This window comes from Arachis ipaensis, chromosome B6, assembly GCF_059453495.1.
Source record: "Arachis ipaensis isolate K30076 ecotype BB chromosome B6, ASM5945349v1, whole genome shotgun sequence".
NCBI classification, from domain to species: Eukaryota; Viridiplantae; Streptophyta; class Magnoliopsida; order Fabales; family Fabaceae; genus Arachis; species Arachis ipaensis.
In genome coordinates, this window is record NC_142441.1 from 4,037,835 (window position 1) to 4,058,509 (window position 20,675).

The 20,675-nt window shown below is 37.8% G+C and overlaps 1 protein-coding gene across 1 annotated transcript; it reads left to right on the top strand.

The window, feature by feature from the left end:
* The first annotated feature begins 11,538 nt into the window (after positions 1-11,538).
* Positions 11,539-14,295, top strand: LOC107647909 (squamosa promoter-binding-like protein 9). Its single transcript, XM_088489339.1, has 3 exons — positions 11,539-12,073; positions 13,442-13,584; positions 13,659-14,295. Exons 1-3 carry the CDS (start codon positions 11,709-11,711, stop codon positions 14,180-14,182), a joined length of 1,032 nt encoding a protein of 343 aa, XP_088345465.1. The 5' UTR covers positions 11,539-11,708; the 3' UTR covers positions 14,183-14,295.
* The last annotated feature ends 6,380 nt before the right edge of the window (positions 14,296-20,675 follow it).

Below are 20,675 nucleotides of genomic sequence, written 5' to 3' on the forward strand. Positions count from 1 at the left end.
TTGCTTGTATGTGATGTGTTGCTTGAGTTGGCCCTGGAATCTAACTATGAATTAGAATCTTTTACACTAGGACTTGTACTCTTGATTCGTCTGGTATTTTCACATGTAATTCTTATTTATATTTCTTGACTTCTAACATAGAAAAGTTGAATAAACTTATGTGGAAATATAAATCTTCCTCTAAAGTCAAAGCGTTTGGACTTTGGAGTGCAGCTTTTAATTGGATTAACACTAATCCCATGCTCCAAAGGCGCTTAAGAGCAGGCCTCTAAATGCTTTCTCCCACAATATGTGCATAATCTGTGGTTTTGGACTCTCACCTTTTTCATGCTAATTATTATGGGTGTGCTCTATGGACTTGTACCTATTTCTTCTCACTAAGTTTGGAAGAAAGGTAGATGATAGACCCAAGAAGACGATTCATGAGGTAATCAAAATATGTAGACAGAATCACTATAGACGATCGATAAGCCAACTCTATCTAGTGGGATAAGGGTTTGATATTGTTGTAAATTTAGAAGATTTGGCCCTCTAAAGAAATTAAGATTCTATGGCAGAACTTAATTGGTTTATCCCTTTAGGTGAGCATGTCTCATCCATTTTTGTACATTTGCTTCTCTTCCATTCAAATATAATTTTTTTTTCTATACATATAACAAAAAATTCTGACTATGAAGTAAGAGGACAAGAGTTATACAGTGTACCTAATAGGTTGAGTTGTCTTCATTAAAGTAAATTTGGCAAGTCACATGATTTCATATGGTGCCATTATTAGTTGTGTTGGTAAAAATTCTGAATTCCAACTGCATTACCTTCAGGTACTGATGAAAATAAAGTTGATAATCTCACACTTCCAAGTTTCAAGTTAGAAGCTGTTGTGTTGTTGCAATCGTTATTAATGAGTAGTGTACGGGCACAGTTATTGCCCATATTTGAAGAATTAAATGCTGTATTAGGAAGTAGATGGAAATTGCAGAAAATGTTGGTTGATTAACACAATGCCACAATTCATGATCCGCAGCTACTTACTTTTGCCTGTAAGGAGCAGTGCTTGCTAAGAAATCGGATATACCCTCTGCGGTTTCTAATCACTTTTTTGAATTGGTGTACATTTTTTTGCATATGATATATGTCACATTTATCATATGTTTGTTTTAGTTTGTTTGACTAGCTTTTACATTACATACTTTTTCTTTTAAAAAAATGTTATATATAAATTGAAAATCAGTCACTAAATTAGTTTTTATACATTTATAAAATATATATATAGGATAAAGTATTATTTTATTCCCAATATTTATATCGAATCCTAATTTGGTCCGTAACGTTTCAAATATCTTATTTCAGTCCTAAAAATTTCAAACGTCATATTTTAATTCTAACAAAGTTTTAAGCGATTCAATGTTATTTCACTATTAAATTTAATATAAACAATTTGCATATTGAAGAACCAATAGCATTCGATTTTAATATGTAAATAAAATTGATTTACCAATGATCACTGGTAGGATTTGGAGTTTTATACAAAAAGAAAATTGAGAAGAATAAGTGTTACAAAAAAGTTTTGGTTATGTTGTCCTAATACATGGAAGAAGATATGAGTTGGTCCCTGGCCGCCGGTTGAGCATTGGGCGCTAGATTCTGTTGGGCGCTAGGCATTGGTTCGCAGGCGCCTAGCGCTTGCCTTGTCTTCTCAACCCCCCTCAAACTCAAGGAAACTCTTGGAGTGACATTGAGTTTGTGTTTGAATCTATCAAATGCCATAAAAGACAGAGATTTGGTATAGATATCCGCCACCTGATCATGTCCCGAAACAAGCATAACATGATGATTAAGTTTAGAGAAAAGGACAAATAGGTCTCTGACCTTTTGCCCCGTAGACATTTTCGTCCCTGAGCATTTGAAAATACTTTTAAATCCCCGACCTTAGCAAATATTGGACGGATGAGTCCCTCCGTGGAATTGCCTCCGCCGGAGCCGCCGGAGAAGTCTGATCTGGCTCCCGTGAGGATGACGTGGGACGCCTGGTTGACAACTGGACTGCTGAGTCGAAAGCTCCATTCGAAAATTGGACAATGAAGTCCCTGCACGACTAAACTACGTCGTTTTGCCATCCTACCCTAATTCTTAAATTGATTGCCCTTCTTGCTCGAGGCCAGTGGTGAGGAGCTCAACGTTCATCAACCATGGCTGCTAATGGAGTATCAACAACGTCGAGAAGAAGCCACAGGGGAGTAAGAGAGGAAGATTTTGCTTCAAGCTCAGACCCTTATGTTCTTTACGACGGAGACCTGAAGGACGATGTCGCCCGGAGATGCTTCTGTGGAGTTTATGCGATAATGTACATGTCGAGGACGATTAGGAACCCAAACAGAGTCTTCCTGGGTTGCCCATTCTATAAGGTAAGTTAAGAAAGCTGTGAATTTTGTTCTGTTGGAATGGTTTTATATGGTACCTTATTTTTGACAGGGTAACCAACCGCACTGCAAGTTTTTTCTTTGGGTGGATGAGCATCTTGCTGGAATTGGTCACAGTGGTTGCGTCCTCGATAAAAGACCTCTGGTAGAGAAAGAGTCAGAAGTTGTTGAAGAGGATGAGGGATTTCATCATAGGATTGCTATTCTTGAGGAGAAGGTTACTGTGCTGGAGAAGAAAAAAACCCCTTAGCTTGTTGTGTTGTTATTGTTGTATGTGCTGTTGTGGCTGCATTTTTTGTATGTAGTCACTGAGCAATGAATTTTAGAAATTAGAGTTGGAAAATGTCTTGATCTTGGTTTTTTTTTGTGTATTGAAACATGAAACATGGTCTTTAGGGAAGATTTGTATCATATTATCTATCTAAATGCAGTTAAAGCTATGATATCAACAGGGTGTTGAAATTATATTGTCAATATTTGAAGACAATATATGTTGAAATTATGTTGTGAATATGATTGAGTAAAGTAGGCATAAAAGTTGTATAGTTAACCACATAACATATATTGAAAGTTTGGTAAACATCTTTACGACAGGCACATTTTCTAAAAGCTGCCCAAAGACAGTATCTAATCTGCTCAAGTGTATAGTATAATGAAGCTTAACATCACAAAAGTAAGCCTCAAACACCTAACAAGATTGCAACAGTTTATAAAAGCCTAAGAGCTTCTTCAAAAAGACACTAATTCTCCGCAAAAAAAAATATTGTTGTCACATTCAACTTTCCTAAATGCTATTACAAGGCATAGTGGGCTGCCTAAGATGTCATATGTCTTCATGTCTTTAGATTGATGGATGGTGGATTAGGAATGAATTTGAACAGTCTAGTTGTTGCTGTGCTTGCTGCTGCCATTGTCTCCTTGGAAGCTACTGTACTCGGTCCTGGCCTGACTTGAGATGGTTGAGGCTGTGGTGGTGCAGGCTGACTTGGAGGTGGGAGTGAAGTGGCGCATAGTGGAGCAGGCGGCCTGAAGATCTTCTGTTTGGGCCTGATCTTTGAAGTTTTTGGTTGAAATGTTTCCTGAGCTGTGGATGGAACTTGGAGTGGAGGCCTAAATGGTGTACGTCTAGTTACACGACCTGGCTGGGGTTGGTCTGCCACGGGAGCTGGTGTTACAGGGTTTGGTGTTGCTGGCAAAGTAGTTGGAACCTGGTTGTGATACATAAGACAGTATTCATGAGACTTAGGAAAAATAACTGTTTAAAGGGTTAACATAACACAATTATATATTATACTTACATCTGGAGCCTGGCTAGATGCAGCCTGGGTAGATGCAGCATTACTAGTAGCTGCCTCGCTAGATGGAGCACTTTGGGTGTTAGGGGCATCCTGTAAGTTTAAGTTGACCAATGTTAATCATTACTATATGAATCCTGAAATATCTAAATAAACATAGACATACACCAATATAGCAGATTACTAAGAATAAATAAAGTACTAACATCATCCTGTAGTGCTGACTGTGATAGTGGAAGGACAACTAATGACTGACTTGTCCCACCTTTCTTCGGCTTCTTGGTCTTAGGTTTCCAGTTGGGGTTAGATGGGGCACCCTTGCATGTCTTGTAATTATGTCCCTCTGAGCCACATTTACTACAAGTTACCTTAAAGGATCTCTTAAGCTTGGCACCTTGCTGCATCATAGGTTCAGCCGGATCCTTTTGTCTGTTGTGTACCTTTGGTCTGCCAATTGGTCTCTTTATGATGGGAGGATCTGGTCTCGAATACTCACTCCGTGTCCAAAATTCCTGACTAGGCACCAGTTGAATAGAATATGCATATGTCTTATGGATTGACTCCATGCATAACCATGGGTGCACATATTCTTCTGGTTGATCATGTCTTTTCCTTATTGCTGCCACTGCATGGATACAGGGCATGCCTATAACCGAGCAACATCATGCACTTGTCTTAAACGAAACCAGAAAATTCAGAACAGTAAACAAAGTAATTAAAAACAGCTTTAACAATGCTATTAAAACTAACCAATCAGCTGCCACTTGTTGCATGAGCAGGTTTGCTTGATGAGATCGACATCCACCTTTGTTGTCTTACGACTCACTTCGAATCTCTTTCGTTCTTCGTCACCTGTCCACTCTGCAACCCACTTGTTGCTGGGCCTAATAAGACGATCCATCTTCTTCTGCTGAACTGGTGCGAGCTTCCCAGAAACATTTTGTAGCAACTGCTTATGCTTGACCATCCCATGCACCCTGGTTGATTCGCTTGAGTTTTTCCATTTCCTCCTTAAATTCTGGTATGGTGGTGCATTTAGCACAGTCCCAAACCACCTCCTGAATATAGAGATCCTTGAACCGGTTGATAAAATTCTTCCAAATGTGCATCACACAGTTCTGGTGATAGGCATTTGGCATAACTACCTTCAAAGCAGGTAGCAGTCCCTGCATAACAGTTTAACAAATAAATCAAGTAACCAATCAGTCATCATACCATCTTTGTTAATGAAACTAGTATTCAACAACATATTAACCTTAAACAGCAGCAGTGCATTCAAAGTAACACTGCAGTAGTGCATTCATAGTAACACAGCAGTAGTATAGTCATACTAACACAGCAGTAGTGCATTTATATTAACTAAAACAGCAGTAATTCTTATTAACTAAAACAGCACTAATTCATACTAACTAAAGCACTCATTCACTAAGTCATATTAACTAACACAACACTCATTCATACTAACTAAAGCAGCAGGTGGATAGATGTATTAAGAAATAACATAGTATTCATTAACACTAAGTAATTATGAAGTATACCTTTTGTTGGTCGGACATAAAGTTCCAACCATGAGTCTGTACATCCCCCAAATCCTCTTCGAGAAGAGTCAAGAACCACTTCCAGGATTCCTTAGTTTCAGACCTAGCTACTCCATAAGCAACCACGTAAAATTGGTTATTCGCATCCTGGGCCACTGCTGTGAGGAGTTGTCCACCATAATAAGTCTTCAGAAAACAGCCATCAAGATGTATCAATGGCCTACACCCACTTTTGAACCCCTGTTTGCATGCTTCTAAGCATATGTAAAGCTTTTCAAAAACAGGGGGATTGAGGTATAGGAGTGACAGACAACTCTGCCCTAGACCCTGGATTGCTTCTTAATATCTCAAACAAATAATCTCTAACATTACTATACTGCTCCCTCTCATTACCCATGATTCTCTCTCTTGCCTCTCTAACTGCTCTGTAAACCATTTTTGGATGTGCAGTGAGTGAGAATTCTTCTCTGAGAAAGTCAATAGCCTCGTTTGTCCTCATATGCGGCTGTGTATTCATTCTCTTCTCAACCTTTAAGCTAATCCAATGTTGATCAGCCGCATTACTTCCCATGTCCCTTGCACATGTATGGTCATTTTTGTAAGTCTTAACCTGGTAGCATTGCAGAGACTTGTTGTATGATAAGTGAACCAGCCACGGACACTCATCATCCATGCATCCCACCCTCACTCTCTCTTTGTCATTCTTAATCCACCTAAGCTCCCTACCCTCAACAATGAATGAGTCTTTTACAACTTCCTTAAATCTGTCAATGGTGGCAAACCTTGTCCCTAACTCAAACCTCCCCTCTCCATGCTCATAATCGTCATCAAACTCAGGGAACTTATGCTTGCTAGATTCATCATTTGATAAAATAGGTGTATGTAAAGTCTCAGATTCATAGTCATATACCGGGTCATCATCATCATCTTGCATCAAGCTCTCATAGAACCTAACATCTTGGTCCATGTTGGGTTGTGGGCCTCTGTTGGGCTGCACATTAGGATCAGGCCCAACATCATTTCTGGTCTGCTGCTCATTGGGTCCACTGCTTTGTCCCATCTTCTTCCACGTCTTCCTCTTTCTTTTAGCACCTGTCTTGTTTGCAGTTGTCTTCTTTGGAGACACAGCTTTCTTCTTTTCCTTCATTACTCTCTGCCTTTTGCTACCCTCATCATCAGCACTTGTATCATCATCATCACTGTCACTTTCAAACTCAGGAGGTGGATGTTTGTAGAGCTTATCCTCCGTGCTCTCGTACCCATCATCAGATGACGAACTCTGATCATCCACCAAAACCTCTCCCTCATCAGGACTGTTACTTTGCTTTCCAGCATCCTCCACAATCTCAGGTTCATCAACTGGGTGGTCAAAGTAAAGATAAAATTCGTCAATCTCTGTATTCTTCATTTTGTTCTCTCACATTTCGTTAATCCATGCATCCCCTGTGAGAATATGCAGCCCAGACTCAATATCAGGACTCATTGGATCATACCAATAAACTGTCTTGTATGATTGCTACCCCAAGTCCTTGAACAGTGTGATCAAGTCTCCGAAATTAATGAAGTCCAGGTCCATTTCTGGAAACTTCTCCACCTTCCCATTTTTGTAAACCAGACAGCCATTACTCTCTCTCACAAAATTACCTCCATGGTGGAACATAGGCACTACAAACACATCAACCATCTGAGACAAGAAAAATGGAAAACTATAAACAATGATCAACAATTACTCTTTTCACATATTAAAAGGCAAGAACCTTCAATATCCAAAACGAAAAATCACCGAGAAAAATTCTTTGCCCTAACTGTAATTTAATTTCAACCGAAAAATCCGATTACTTTTTTCACAACTTCTATCAACATGCACGATCACTCCATTCACATCATATTTCATACTTGCATACATATTTAACCTCACAATCCACTACCTACGCTACAGTTCAGACTTCTTACCTTTGGTGACGAAGCCAGCAACTCAGACAACAATGGACGCCGCTTCGACAGCCTCTCCACACGGCGAACGTCTCAGCCTGGGTAGTGATCTTTTTGGAGGGAGAAACAAAGTATGATGATCGTTGGTATTCCTTAGGGTTAATTGTAATTCAGAAAGGGAGATATAGGTGTAATGGGTATTGTAACAGACTTTGTAAGGGTAGGATGGCAAAACGACGTAGTTTAGTCGTGCAGGGACTTCATTGTCCAATTTTCGAATGGAGCTTTCGACTCAGCAGTCCAGCTATCAACCAGGCGTCCCATGTCATCCTCACGAGAGCCAGATCAGACTTCTCCGGCGGCTCCGGCGGAGGCAATTCCACGGAGGGACTCATCCGTCCAATATTTGCTAAGGTCGGGGATTTAAAAGTATTTTCAAATGCTCAAGGACGAAAATGTCTACGGGGCAAAAGGTCAGGGACCTATTTGTCCTTTTGTGCGATGATGCATGATTGGATTGGCAGAAATCTGGATTACACTAGCATTATCACAGTAAATAATTTGAAGCTCATGAAAAAGATTTTTAAGTCATATAATTTCAAAAGATGCCTCAGTTATGCTTTAGAATTCTGCTTTTGCACTTACTCGGCTAAAAGAATGTTGTTTTTTACTGGACTAAGCAACCAAATTACTTCCAAAATACACACAGTAACCTGATATAAAATACCTATCATCTACATCTGACGTCCAATCCACAATTGCAAGGGCAAAAATTCTAAAATCAGTAGTAGGATGAAAAATAATTCCTTGATCTATAGTACCAGTAAGGTATCGAAGTATTTGTTTTACAGACTTTCAATAAAAGACCAAGGAATTATGTATGAATTGGCTAATTTTATTGGCACCAAAACAAATTTTTGGTTGGGTGAGTGTACAATATTGTAAGGCACCAATAATTGATCTATAATGAGTAGAATCATAAAAAAATTCAGCACAATATTAAGAGAGTTTCTCGGTGGAGATCATGGGAGTGGAAATTGATTTTGCCTAGCTCGAAAAAGAAGATAATATTATTAACATCTAAGTCACTTATTCTGTTAATTGTTAATATCAAATTTAATAGTAGGATAATATTAAATTTATTTAAAACTTTTTAAGACTGAAATAGGACGGTTGAAAGTTGAAACGCTAGAGACCAAATTAAGATTTAATTCAAATGTTAAAGACCAAAATATTATTTTATTTTATTTTAATATATTTTATATATTTTGTTATTTATTTTATATAAATAATTTAATATTTATTTTTAGCATGCGTATAATATAATTGATATTTATATTTCCGAAAAATTATATAATTAATACTTAATACTCAAGACTGGAATAAATTCTTAAACGAACAGAAGATACAAATATTTTTTTTAATTATTTTTTTTTTATAAATATCTTAAAACAACAAAAATACTCAATATATTTTTTTTATGTTTTGAACTCGAGAGAATGTTATTTCTGTTACCGGAAAGCTTTCTAACATATAAATTTATTATATTTCATGTTAAGTTTGTGGCTCATTTTTTTCTATATAAAAATAATAATAATAATATAGTGCAATGAAATAGACAGATGAATAAAAATTTTACTGCTATGATATCAATATAAATTGTAACTTGCGTTTTATTATTTTTGATAATTTTTTTTGTTCATCAAAATAATAAAATGCAACATCGGTTTTATTGTTTTCACGTTTTTAATTTTTTTTATTTCTTTTTAGTCCAAACGCACTTTGCGTTTTATGGATGGATAATATTTTAATTTTTTTTAAAACAACAAAATGTAGCCTGCGTTTTTTGGAGTGTCAGATTTTTTTTGAAGGACATAAAATACAGATTGCGTTTTTCAGGAGTCAAAAACTTTTTTTAGAAAGCTTAAAACGCAGGCTGCGTTTTTAGGAGAAAAAAATATTTTAATCAAGAGTGTTACCTATAAATACGATTTGGAGTTTATTTGGAGTCACTCACTTCACTTCTACTCCTATTCCTCTCTCTTTCGTATATGTCATAGTTGTGAATTTTTTTTAGAGTAACTTGTGTTAAAAAAGTCGGATTAGGTGAGGTTTAAATTGTGGAAGGGTTTGTAAAATTTTTAGTGTATTATAATGGGGAGATTATACCAAACACACACGAAGGAGTGACTTTTGTTTGTGAATATCCGTTTTTATTTGCTATTTCATGCACCATAAATTTTGTAGAGTTGCAAAATGGTCTTTGTGATAACATACAAAGTCACATTTCGAAAATGGTGAGCAACATTTTATACAGGAATCCTGTACAGGTATTTGGTGGGCTAATACAGTTTCAAATAATATCCATCACTGATGACGCAAGTATGCAGCAGATATTCTGTATTTATCAACAAACCCAATTTCACGTGCCGATGATAGAGCTGTACATTGAGTTCGAACAGCAGTCGGGGATGGATGCGGTTGGCGAGGAGATCAATGTTGATGAGTTCGGGGATATAGATTGGGAAGATGATAACAATGACAGTGAAGAGGAGTTCGAAGCCAACTGCGAAGTCGATGACGAAAACGATGACGGAAACTTGGCAGACAATCCGGTGGTACAAAATGAAGCAGATGCGATTGTAAGTCAGCACTCTTTTGGTGTTCCGTCTTTTATGCGGACTCTGGATCTCGAAGCCATGCATGATCCGGAATTTTCTGAGTATGCGAATATGAGTATGTTATGATTAATGATTCAAGTTACCACTAGTGTGTATTTTATTTGCCTTGTTTGACTGATGGTGGTTCGCATGTCGTAGGTGAAGGCAACGTTGCGGCGGAAGATGGTTCTTCAGGTAACGTAAAATTACGAACCATTTTTTTTATAAAATAAAATCCTAAAGCTTCTATTCTTCTTCTTTCTCCCGTACTGTTGTCCAAACCATTTTCCTCCTCTCAGCGTTTGAATCTCTCGTTGGAAGTGGTGGCTTGCGTTTTGTTTTAACTCTTCCCCCTTTCACCTACGTTTTTGCATTTTAAAGGCCCGCTCAAAACCCTCTTCTACCACGTGTCACGCATGCATGCACGGCGCTGACAATCGCAATCTGTAATTTTGCGTTGCTTCCTGACAAACGCAATCTGTATTTGGTGCGTTTCTAAGACGGTCAACACAGCAGGTTGCAGGAAATTGGGACACGTTTCGTCAAGTGGATGGCCTTTGCTGACAAACGAAAGTTGCGTTTTGCAGTTGTTGCAGCTTTGCTTTTCATGTCTCTGAAAAATGATAACCTGTGTTTTTCAGGTTATTGGCCATAATAGATCCACATTTTTGAATTACACGCCATGCACCAATAATACTGTATATCATGATTTTAATCTCTATTAATAAATTAATTTCTGTAAGCTTGTTCATAAATTAAGGTTATCTTATTAGAAGAGTTTCAAGTGTATCGGGAATATTAGTGTTCTAATTGTTTTAACCGTTGATCTGAATTATAGAAAATATATAATATATATTAATTAAAATCAACGGTTAAAACAACTAAAACATCGATATTTTTGATATATTTAAAATTTTTCTTATCTTATTTTATAATTTTTTTGGGTATCTTGGTACATAAACATTCCGTGGGCACTGTTTAGCCTGCCACATAAAATAAAACTATACATAACCATATTAGTCGCAATGTAACTTGAGATATCACATCATCCGATCTCTAAGGAACTCAAAATTGTAATAAATTAGTGTGGACTTAATTGATCCCAACTTTAACTTTGACTGATTGACTCTATGACATATTGAGTATTTTATTTGACGTCACTCTAATGTACTAAGTAGTATGAAATGAATCCTTCTCATTTAATTTAATGAAACTATCAATATTTTTTCATAAAAAATTGCTATTTAGATGCTAAAAATCGATTATTATTTAAATATTATTTTATATAAATAATTAATTTAATAACTAATTTTATATATATACATATTATGATTATTTTTTTATTTATGTTGTATTTAAATTAAGTATTTAATTTTAAGGTATTAATAATATAAACTATATAATCGTTAAATTATTGTATTTTTTAGATAATTATTTAATAATTAATATTAAAAATAATTATTTTTATTAATCTAATATTAGATGAATATGTAAGATTATTGATGAAAATTCAAGTGCAATTAAATTTAAATCAAATTGATAATTGAGACTCGTTAAATAATTTGATTAAATTGATAGTTGAGAGTCAATTATCAATTTTACGTAAAATTCACTACAACTAAATTTTTAAACTAATATTAATTAACATTTTATTTTTTCCGATAAAAATGTTGGTTCTTACTTGTTATAATTTCTCACAGCACTCTCCAGATTCTGCCAAGATGGCCCAGCGTCACGTCTTCACTTTTCGCTTTCACTTTAACTCTCCTTTCATCTCTTTTTCTTCTCATTGAATCTTAATGGATTCAACTCACTCACACTACTTCTACTTCTGCTGCTGCTTCTGCTTCTGCTAGCTCAATAACAATGGCTCCGGGGGGAAGAACTGCCACCAATAACCATAAGAACCAACCACCTTCCTCCACAGTTGAGTCTCTAAACGGCTTGAAATTCGGCCAAAAAATATATTTTGAGGATTTGGGTCTCTCCACACCGTCAATCACTTCTTCAACTTCATCTTCTTCTTCTGCTGTTGGTGTTCCCAAGAAGGGTAGGGGCGGTTCGGTTCAGCATGCTCAGCAGCCACCGAGGTGCCAGGTTGAGGGTTGCAAAGCAGATCTGAGTGATGCTAAGGCTTACTATTCAAGGCACAAAGTTTGTGCCATGCACTCCAAATCCCCCACTGTCACTGTTTCTGGGCTCCAACAAAGGTTTTGCCAACAGTGTAGCAGGTCAAACGCTCTATCTTCTTTTATCTTCTATTTTTATTATAATACATTATCATGGAACCAAACTCTTTAAGGAAATCTTTTGTCTTCACAAAGAAAAGAATACTTTTTTAGGATTTGTAGACATTAAAAGTATTTATTTTTTATACTTTGTTTGGGAATATTTCTAGCATGTTTGTATATTACTCTTCTTTGTGCTGTATTAATATTTTGCAATAAGGGGATGGATAGGGTAGGATAGGGTCTATGGTGCTACTATTAAAAAACACAAAAAAGGAAAGGGAAAAAAAAAACTAACAAAGAAGGTGAAGAATGAATATGTATCTATCTCCAGATTTTTTTTAATTAAGTTATTATAATATGGAATTTATTGATGTAATATAGAATGCCTAGACTTTATCTCTCTTTGGAAGGTGACTCTTCTTTTATGTTTTGGTGTTATTATTATTATTATTATTTCTTTTTTGTGTGTGTTTTTTCAATTTTTTTGTTATCTTCTAATAGTACTGGTATTCTGTTTTGGGTGCAGTGTAGTGTAGGCCTGTAGTAGTGTGTAGTAGGTGATGTTATCATCATCTTGTTTTGTCGGTGCATTTATAGTTTTTGTGAATGTTGCTACTTAGGGAGCTTTTTTATTCTGGGGTGTGTTCTATTTAAGTGTTTTTCTGTGTGATTCTGTGTCTCTTGAAATCTTTTGTTGGGTTATGTTTGGTTGTTATGGTTCAACGTACATTTCTTTTCTTTTTCTTTTCCTAGCTGCACTTTAAACTTTAATAAAGTGTGAATATCTGAATGGCTGTCTGATAAAGCTTGTGAGAAGTATTTTTTCCCTTTTGGAAGGGAATCGATTCCTGCACCCAGCACCTTATAGCAATAATGCAATACTGTTGTTTTCCCCTCTGGGTTTTGTGATGTTGGTATTGCCTTCTGTTTTGGGTCTTGAGGTCTTGTGCCTCATGAAAACAGTGTATTAATATTGTGAGTGATTTTATCACATGGAGAGGTTTAAAAGGACAAATTGGACCTATTAAGGAAGAAACTACATGAACTGCAATAGAAACATCAACCAAGAAGTTTAACATGTTAACCAATATGAAAACATCTGATATTTGGTTGAGGTAAATGTAAAAGTGTAAAACCAAGTATTCAATATAGTCATTTGTACTAAAAGATTCTCTCTTCATTTGAGTTTTTCTTCAATCTATTTTTTATTTTAAATTTGGGTGATAACTGATAAGCCTATAAAAGTTAAGATGAATATTTTTACAATCCATGTGATGCTAGGAAACAAAAAGAACTGTCATAGAATAAGCAGCGTTTATATTTCGAAAAAAAAAAAGGGCTAATATCTTGTTTCATGGCCTTGCCCAGATTTCATCAGCTTCCTGAATTTGATCAAGGGAAACGAAGTTGCCGCAGGCGGCTTGCCGGCCATAACGAACGTCGGAGAAAGCCCCCACCATCCAGCAACTTCTTAACCTCTCGTTATGCAAGACTTTCTTCATCACTTTTTGGTTAGTCATTCTCATTAAATTAGCAATGATCATTTATACAAAGCATGCAAAATGAACTAAAATGTTTGACACAGATGATAGTGGCAAAGGTGGAAGCTTCGTGATGGAATTCGCTTCATACCCGAAGCTGGGTCTTAGAAACACAGTTCCAAATCCCAGATCATCTCAACCAATTTCCGGAACACTAAGCTGGCAGGGCTATTCAGAGACATCATCTGACCTTTTCTTGCAAGGTTCAGTGGGTGGGACAAGCATCCCCAATGTCAGACACCCTCCTCCTTCGAGCGAAAGTTATGCCGGCGTAGCAGACTCAAGCTGTGCTCTCTCTCTTCTGTCAAGCCAAACATGGGGATCTAGTAACATGGCACCAAGTCTCGGGTTGAATAACATGTTGAATTTCAGTGGTGCACCTGTGACACAACTTGCTGCATCATCCCATGGTGAATCCATTCATCAAGTTCCGAATCCCTGGTGGTGTCCAAACAAGGTTGTCCCTGATCTAGGCCTCGGTCAATTCTCGCAGCTTCCTAATAGCCAAGTTCCCGGCGAGTTCGATGCACTGGAACCAGGTAGGAGGCATCATGGGAATCTAGAGTAGTCCGGGGCCTATGATTCACTTCCTTGGTCACTTAATGCACTTGATTGCTCTTTTTGTAATAACCAAACTCTTAGAAAATGAGATGGGAACCTGTGCTACTTGATTGCTGTTGCTATTTTTGATTCAGTTGTGAAACTTTCAGCCACTAAATCAATCATCTAAGAGTAGACATTGTTGCTGTCTTTCTACATGGGTACCACCTCTTAAATTTGATGATTAATCTTGTACTCTCTATTTCAATATTAATCTTAATTATGGCACAAAGAGAGTGGTATCTTTTACTATCTCTAAAGACACTGTTAAATTAAAGGAAAAGTATAGATAAACAATGAAAATATTAAACAATGTAAACAATAGATATATCGGATGTTTATTTTACTAGTGTACGGATGGTTATTTTAATATTAAAATTTAGAAGATTAATTTGGAGGTGTAGTGTGTTTTTATTTGATTGGTGGTTGTTCATATTGTTCAACAAAGTATTTGTCCCCCTAATATTCCCCTAAATTAAACGACTATGCTATGTTTACGTCATAATTAGCTAACAAAGACAATCACTAGTATAAAATACATGTTGGAATAGTATTTTTGAAAATTAAATAGTATTTTTGAAAACTAAGCGGGAGTAAAATAATGTTTGAATAATGAAGCTGTTCAAAATTCACTTAATTTTGTTAGGGCCGCACATGGATCGGATAGTGCCGAATCCGCACTATGGTAGGATCGGATTGCTGATTCGGCAGTGATATCCGCGGATCTGATCCGCAAATTCGCATATCCGCACATCACATATAAATAGCATAGTTTAAGAAAGTAAACCCTAATGTGATATGAATTTTAGTGTGTTATTTTATGAATTTTATGATATTTTATTTTTAATTTTTTGTGGTACTTTTTTTTTTTTTTTTTTTGGTGACTGAAATAAATTAAACAAAGAAAAACAAAAGAAACAAAACAAGGAACTGCTTAAATAGAGGGACAGTCCCGTTTAAGACTACTCTTAAACTCCTCCCAAGGTGAAAGAAGCTCTACATGCGAAAGTTGTAACTTCATCGCCATCATTGCCATAGTATCTGCCACCGTGTTTGCATCTCTCATAATCAAACGAAAGTCAACACGCCAATTCCAATGCATGATATCTCTTATTTTGAGCACCAGTGGATCAATAAACCCAAAACCATCTTGAGTAACAAGATTAAATGCTTCCACACAATCCGTCTCACAAATAACATCTCGTTGACCCACATCCCAAGCTAAGAGATATCCTCTCCAAATAGCAAACAATTCTCCTTGAAGAATACTATTACTCTCAATCATTCCCAAACACCCCCTTTGCCAGCTCCCATTACAATCTCTAATAACACAAGCAAAACCAACACTATCACCCGAACCAAAATAACTAGCATCACAATTAATCTTAAAAGTACCAATGGATGGGGGATTCCAAAAACCATTTAGAGTAGAGGGAAGGGACATACGTTGTAATTCAAAAATATTTCTAAGCTCCTTTTCTGAAGTTAATGCCAGACAAATGACTTTTTCCGGAGGCCAAGTTTCATGGGGATTAAAGATGTCGTTATTCCTTGCTCGCCATATCCACCAAAGTCCCGAAAAGAACTTGAACGGGTGCTCTCTGCTATGATACAAGAACCAGTTCTTTAAATCCAAAGGATGACAAGGAATATCCAACCTTTGCCAGACAAGCTGAGCTTTTGGACAATCCCGAATACAATGTATAACCGATTCCTGGCTAGAAAGACATCTTGGACACCTATCCGATGACGACATCCCTCTTCTAAAGCGAAAACTTGCAGTAGGAAGAGCCTCCTTAAGACACAACCAAGCCAAAAACTTATGCTTTTCCGGAACAAGCTGACGCCAAAGCCAAAGCCAATTCTCCCTCTCCTCCCAACCAAACAGCTGCTTACACAACCACAAGTAACCATTGCGTGAGTCATAGACTTTGGCAGCAGACCCACTCCAATACCAACCCACTTCCGGACCTGCTTGTTCATCTGGATTGTAAGAGAGAATATTATCTTTCAGATTTTGAGATAAAGGAGAATAAAGAGTATCCAAATGCCACCTACCAACCGACCAAATATCCTGTATCCGGAGATTCGAATCAGAAATGTGGACATAATCCATCTCATTAGATAACCGTCCTTCTCTCCTCCAGCTAGAAAACCAAAAATTCTGATTCAAATCTCCAATACACCAAGCAAACCCATCCTTCAACACTTTCCAAGCCTTGCAAAGACACCTCCAAATGGGAGAGTCCTTGTTCTTAGGATAACTAAAACAGTCATATAGAGATGATCGGTATTTGGCATCCAATAATTGGACCCATAGCTTGTTTGGCTGCTGGAAAAAAGTCCAAACTAGCTTCCCAAGAAGAGCAATATTTACACAATAAGGATCTCTAATCCCCAAACCTCCATATTTTTTTGGAGTAACCAGTACCTTCCAACTAACAAGATTCAATCCTCTTCCATCAACTTGTCCTTTCCAAAGAAAATTCCTCATCATAGACTCCAATTTACTAATGATTCCTTTGGGAAAAATAGAGACCTGCATCTGGTACGTGGGAATAGCAGCGGCAACAGAATTAACCAAGCAGAGTCTACCAGCCCGATTGAGTAAACTCCCTTTCCAGCTTGCTAGCCTACTCCGAATCTTATCCAGGACACCATTGAAAGCTGAACGAGTCACTCTAGAATGGCTAAGGGTAACTCCAAGATACTTGCCCAAATCCTGGACAAATCTGATAGAGGATACCCCAGTGAAAACCTCTTTCCTTGTTGCAGAGACATTCTTGGAGCAAAGCGCTTTAGACTTCTCCACATTAATCTTCATCCCAGATGCTTTGCAAAAAGTCTCTAAAACCAACATCACATTTTGCACTTGTCTTTTTGTAGCTTTACAGAATAGAAGCAAGTCATCCGCAAACATTAAATGGGATATTCTTGGTCCCCCTCTAGAAATAGCAACCGGCTCCCACAAGCCCAAATCAACCTGATGACTAATAAAGCATGCCAGTCGCTCCATACACAACACAAAAAGATAGGGTGACATAGGGTCTCCTTGTCTAAGACCTCGGCTAGGAGTAAAGCCATTTAGACGACTCCCATTCCAAAGAATAGATAAGGAAGAAGCAGTGACACAATTCATAATCAAATTAAGTGTAGGAATAGGAAAACCAAAGCTCTTAAGGGTATGAGCTAAAAACCTCCAGTCAACTCTGTCATAAGCTTTCTCCAGATCAATCTTAAAGGCCAGTGTGCCTTTCTTTGATTTAGTCTTCTTCATAAAGTGGAGGACTTCTTGAGCAATAATGATGTTGTCAGGAGTTCCTCGTCCCGGAATAAATCCTCCTTGAAGCGGGCCAACAATCTCCGCAAGATGAGGACGAAGCCTATTAACAAGGACCTTCGTGATGATCTTGTAAACTACATTGCAGAGACTAATCGGCCTGAAATCTTTCATAGATACCGGTGATTCAACCTTTGGAATGAGAACCAGTAAAGTCTCCAACATTCTCGGATCAAGAGTAACACCGGAGAATGCCTGCTTAACCATCTTCCAAACATCAAGACCAATGATCTCCCAATATTCTTTGAAGAAGAAAGCTTGAAACCCATCCGGACCTGGAGCTTTAAAAGAGTTCATGTGAAAAACAGCTGTTTTGACTTCCTCCATAGTAACTGGTGCCGTAAGATTATTGCAAGCTTCCTCATTCAGAGAAGGAAGAGGCACATCACCAAGGCAACCCAAATCAACATCATCCAAATGACAGAATAAGCTTTTATAGAAAGACTCTGCTTCTTGACTCAGAACCTCTGGATCAGTTTCCCACACTCCATCCTTGAGAAAAAGGCCATGAATCTTATTATGCTTCCTTCGCGCAAGAGTTTGAATATGAAAGAATCTTGTATTCCTATCCCCGAACCTTACCCACTGCTCTCTGGACTTTTGGAACCATAGGAGCTCTTCTTGCACTAGAGTATTATTATAATCATCAAGCAACTGTTGCTCTTTCTGACGCAAATAAATACTATCCACCACTTCCAAACGCTTTTGTAAATAATTAATCTGCTGCTCTAATTCACATTTCTTAACAAAAATGTTACCAAATACCTTCGAGTTAAACTCTAGTGAATTCTTCTGTACTTCTGAAAGCTTGCCATGAATTCCTCTATTACCAGACCACCATGACTGGTTCACAATATCTTTATACCCAGGATGAGTAGCCCAAGCAGCAACAAATCGGAAAGGTCGATTCCCTTTAGGCTGAGGACGACCTTTACAACGCACCAGAATAGGGCAATGATCAGACTGAAGCCTATTTAAAACTTCTGCATAAGCCTCTGGAAAGATAGATAACCAACTACTATTTATACAGACTCGATCAAGCTTTTTTGCCACATCAACATAATTTTTCACCCTCCTGTACCAAGAAAACTGCCTCCCGATAGTCTTCAGATCAAACAAACCACTATCCCCTAATGAAGTAGCAAACATGTCTGCTCTTTGATGAGAAAATTGACAGCCCTTAGATTCATGAGAAAATTTGACTTCATTAAAATCACCAAGAACAATCCAAGGTCCTTGAAAAACCATGGATTGTGCAACAAGATAATCCCAAAGGAGAACCCTTTTATTAAATTGAGGACTGCCATAAATACCACTACACCTCCAAATTAAATTATCAAAGTGAACCTCAACAGTAACACCCTGATCAAAAGCATCAATGAACTTACAACAAACACCCTTCATAGAGGATAGAAACCAAATACCTCCCTTATGCCCCTGTGCCTCTACTATACCAACAGAGTGATACCCCAACCTTTCCCAAAATAATTTTAAATGCTGAAAAGGGGAGTGAGTTTCAACCACAATAAAGAAAACAGGTCTAAATTTCCTAACAAGTTCCTTACAATGCACCCGGGCTAACTTATTAGAAGCACCCCTAATATTCCAAACAATCATATTTAAACTATCCATAAATAATAGGGACAGAATAAATAAGAACATAAACTCTAAACAGAATCACCAACCTCAATAGGTGGTTTGTCCTGCGGTACTGGCACACTCTGATCCTCAATAATTGCCACCTTTGGACCCCCTGACACTGCACTTGCCATGCTTCCATCTACTAAGGTTTCCTCCGTTGTGCCACCATTTTTATCAACTGGCGAGTTCTGCAAGGAGGAAGGCCGAGGACGCTTCCGTAGAGAAATTCCACGACGTGCAGGAGTTCTGCGCGATGGAGATGGCGCAATTTCATGTTTTTCTTGCTTCCCCATCCTAATGCCAGTTGATTTGCCTCCATCACCATGCAAATTGGGCCTTGGAACCCTTCTCGAACCAAACTTGTGCTGCTTTCCATCTTGGTCCTTCAAACCTGATGACTGGCCCATTGTAAATTTTTTCTTACGCAGCACTTGTTGCCAGCCCTCTCCATCATCCATGCATGCCTCATTAACAAGACCATCAGGCACGTGAGGAGCCAATGATTCCGTAACCACATCCTTCCCTTTAACAACTCCTAATTTCTCACCCAAATCACGAGCTTCTGATTCAGCCTCTTTTTGAATCTCGTGATTGTTGTGTGGCACTAGTGTTGGGGCTTCATTATTTTTTCCATCACCAAAGGAATTTATGTTTCCTTCCAAAGACTCCTTCTCCATGCACAACGATTTATCATGCCCATACCGTGCACAAGTAGCACAAATCAACTGTAAACTCTCGTACTCCACTTCATAAGTCACACCCTCCACTATAATATGTTTGATTACAGGCAACTCAAGATTAATTTGAACACAAGCTCGGGCATATTTTCCTCTTTCTGCGAGCTTAGTAGCCAAATCTACTTTCACCGGAATCCCAATTGCAGAAGCAATTCGCAGCATTGCTTGTTCCTGGTAGCACCAAATTGGAAGTCCCGAGACTCGAATCCATACCAGCGTTGATCCAAAGGATTTTTCGCATGGCCTAAAATCCACATCCCATGGCTTTACTGCAACATAGTGACCGTCTATCAACCACGGGCCACCAAGAATGACTTTCTCACGATCCCCAGCAATATCAAATTTAACCAAAAAATATCCAAATCCCACATCCAACAAATCAAACCCTCCTTTGATGCGCCATACTATCCGGAGCTTATGCATGAGAGCCGTGTAGCCATAATACTTATCCAGCACCTTGATCACGATGGCTTCCTTATAAGGTTCAGCTAGACAGCTCTTTGCCTCCTTGGTAAAACTGACACTTGGTGGACGAGAATCACCTTGCTTACCTGTCACCGTCGCGATACCATCCCCAGATAAAGACCCTACTAATGCAAAGGCCTTAGACTTTTCTGCACCAATAACTTTATCTCTAAAAGAGACCTTGGATGGCTTTCCTAACCCCTCTCGAGAAGAACCCTCCTTAACACCGGATACATACCCACCCACGCTCTCCCCCTAAATCTTGTGTTATTATTTTG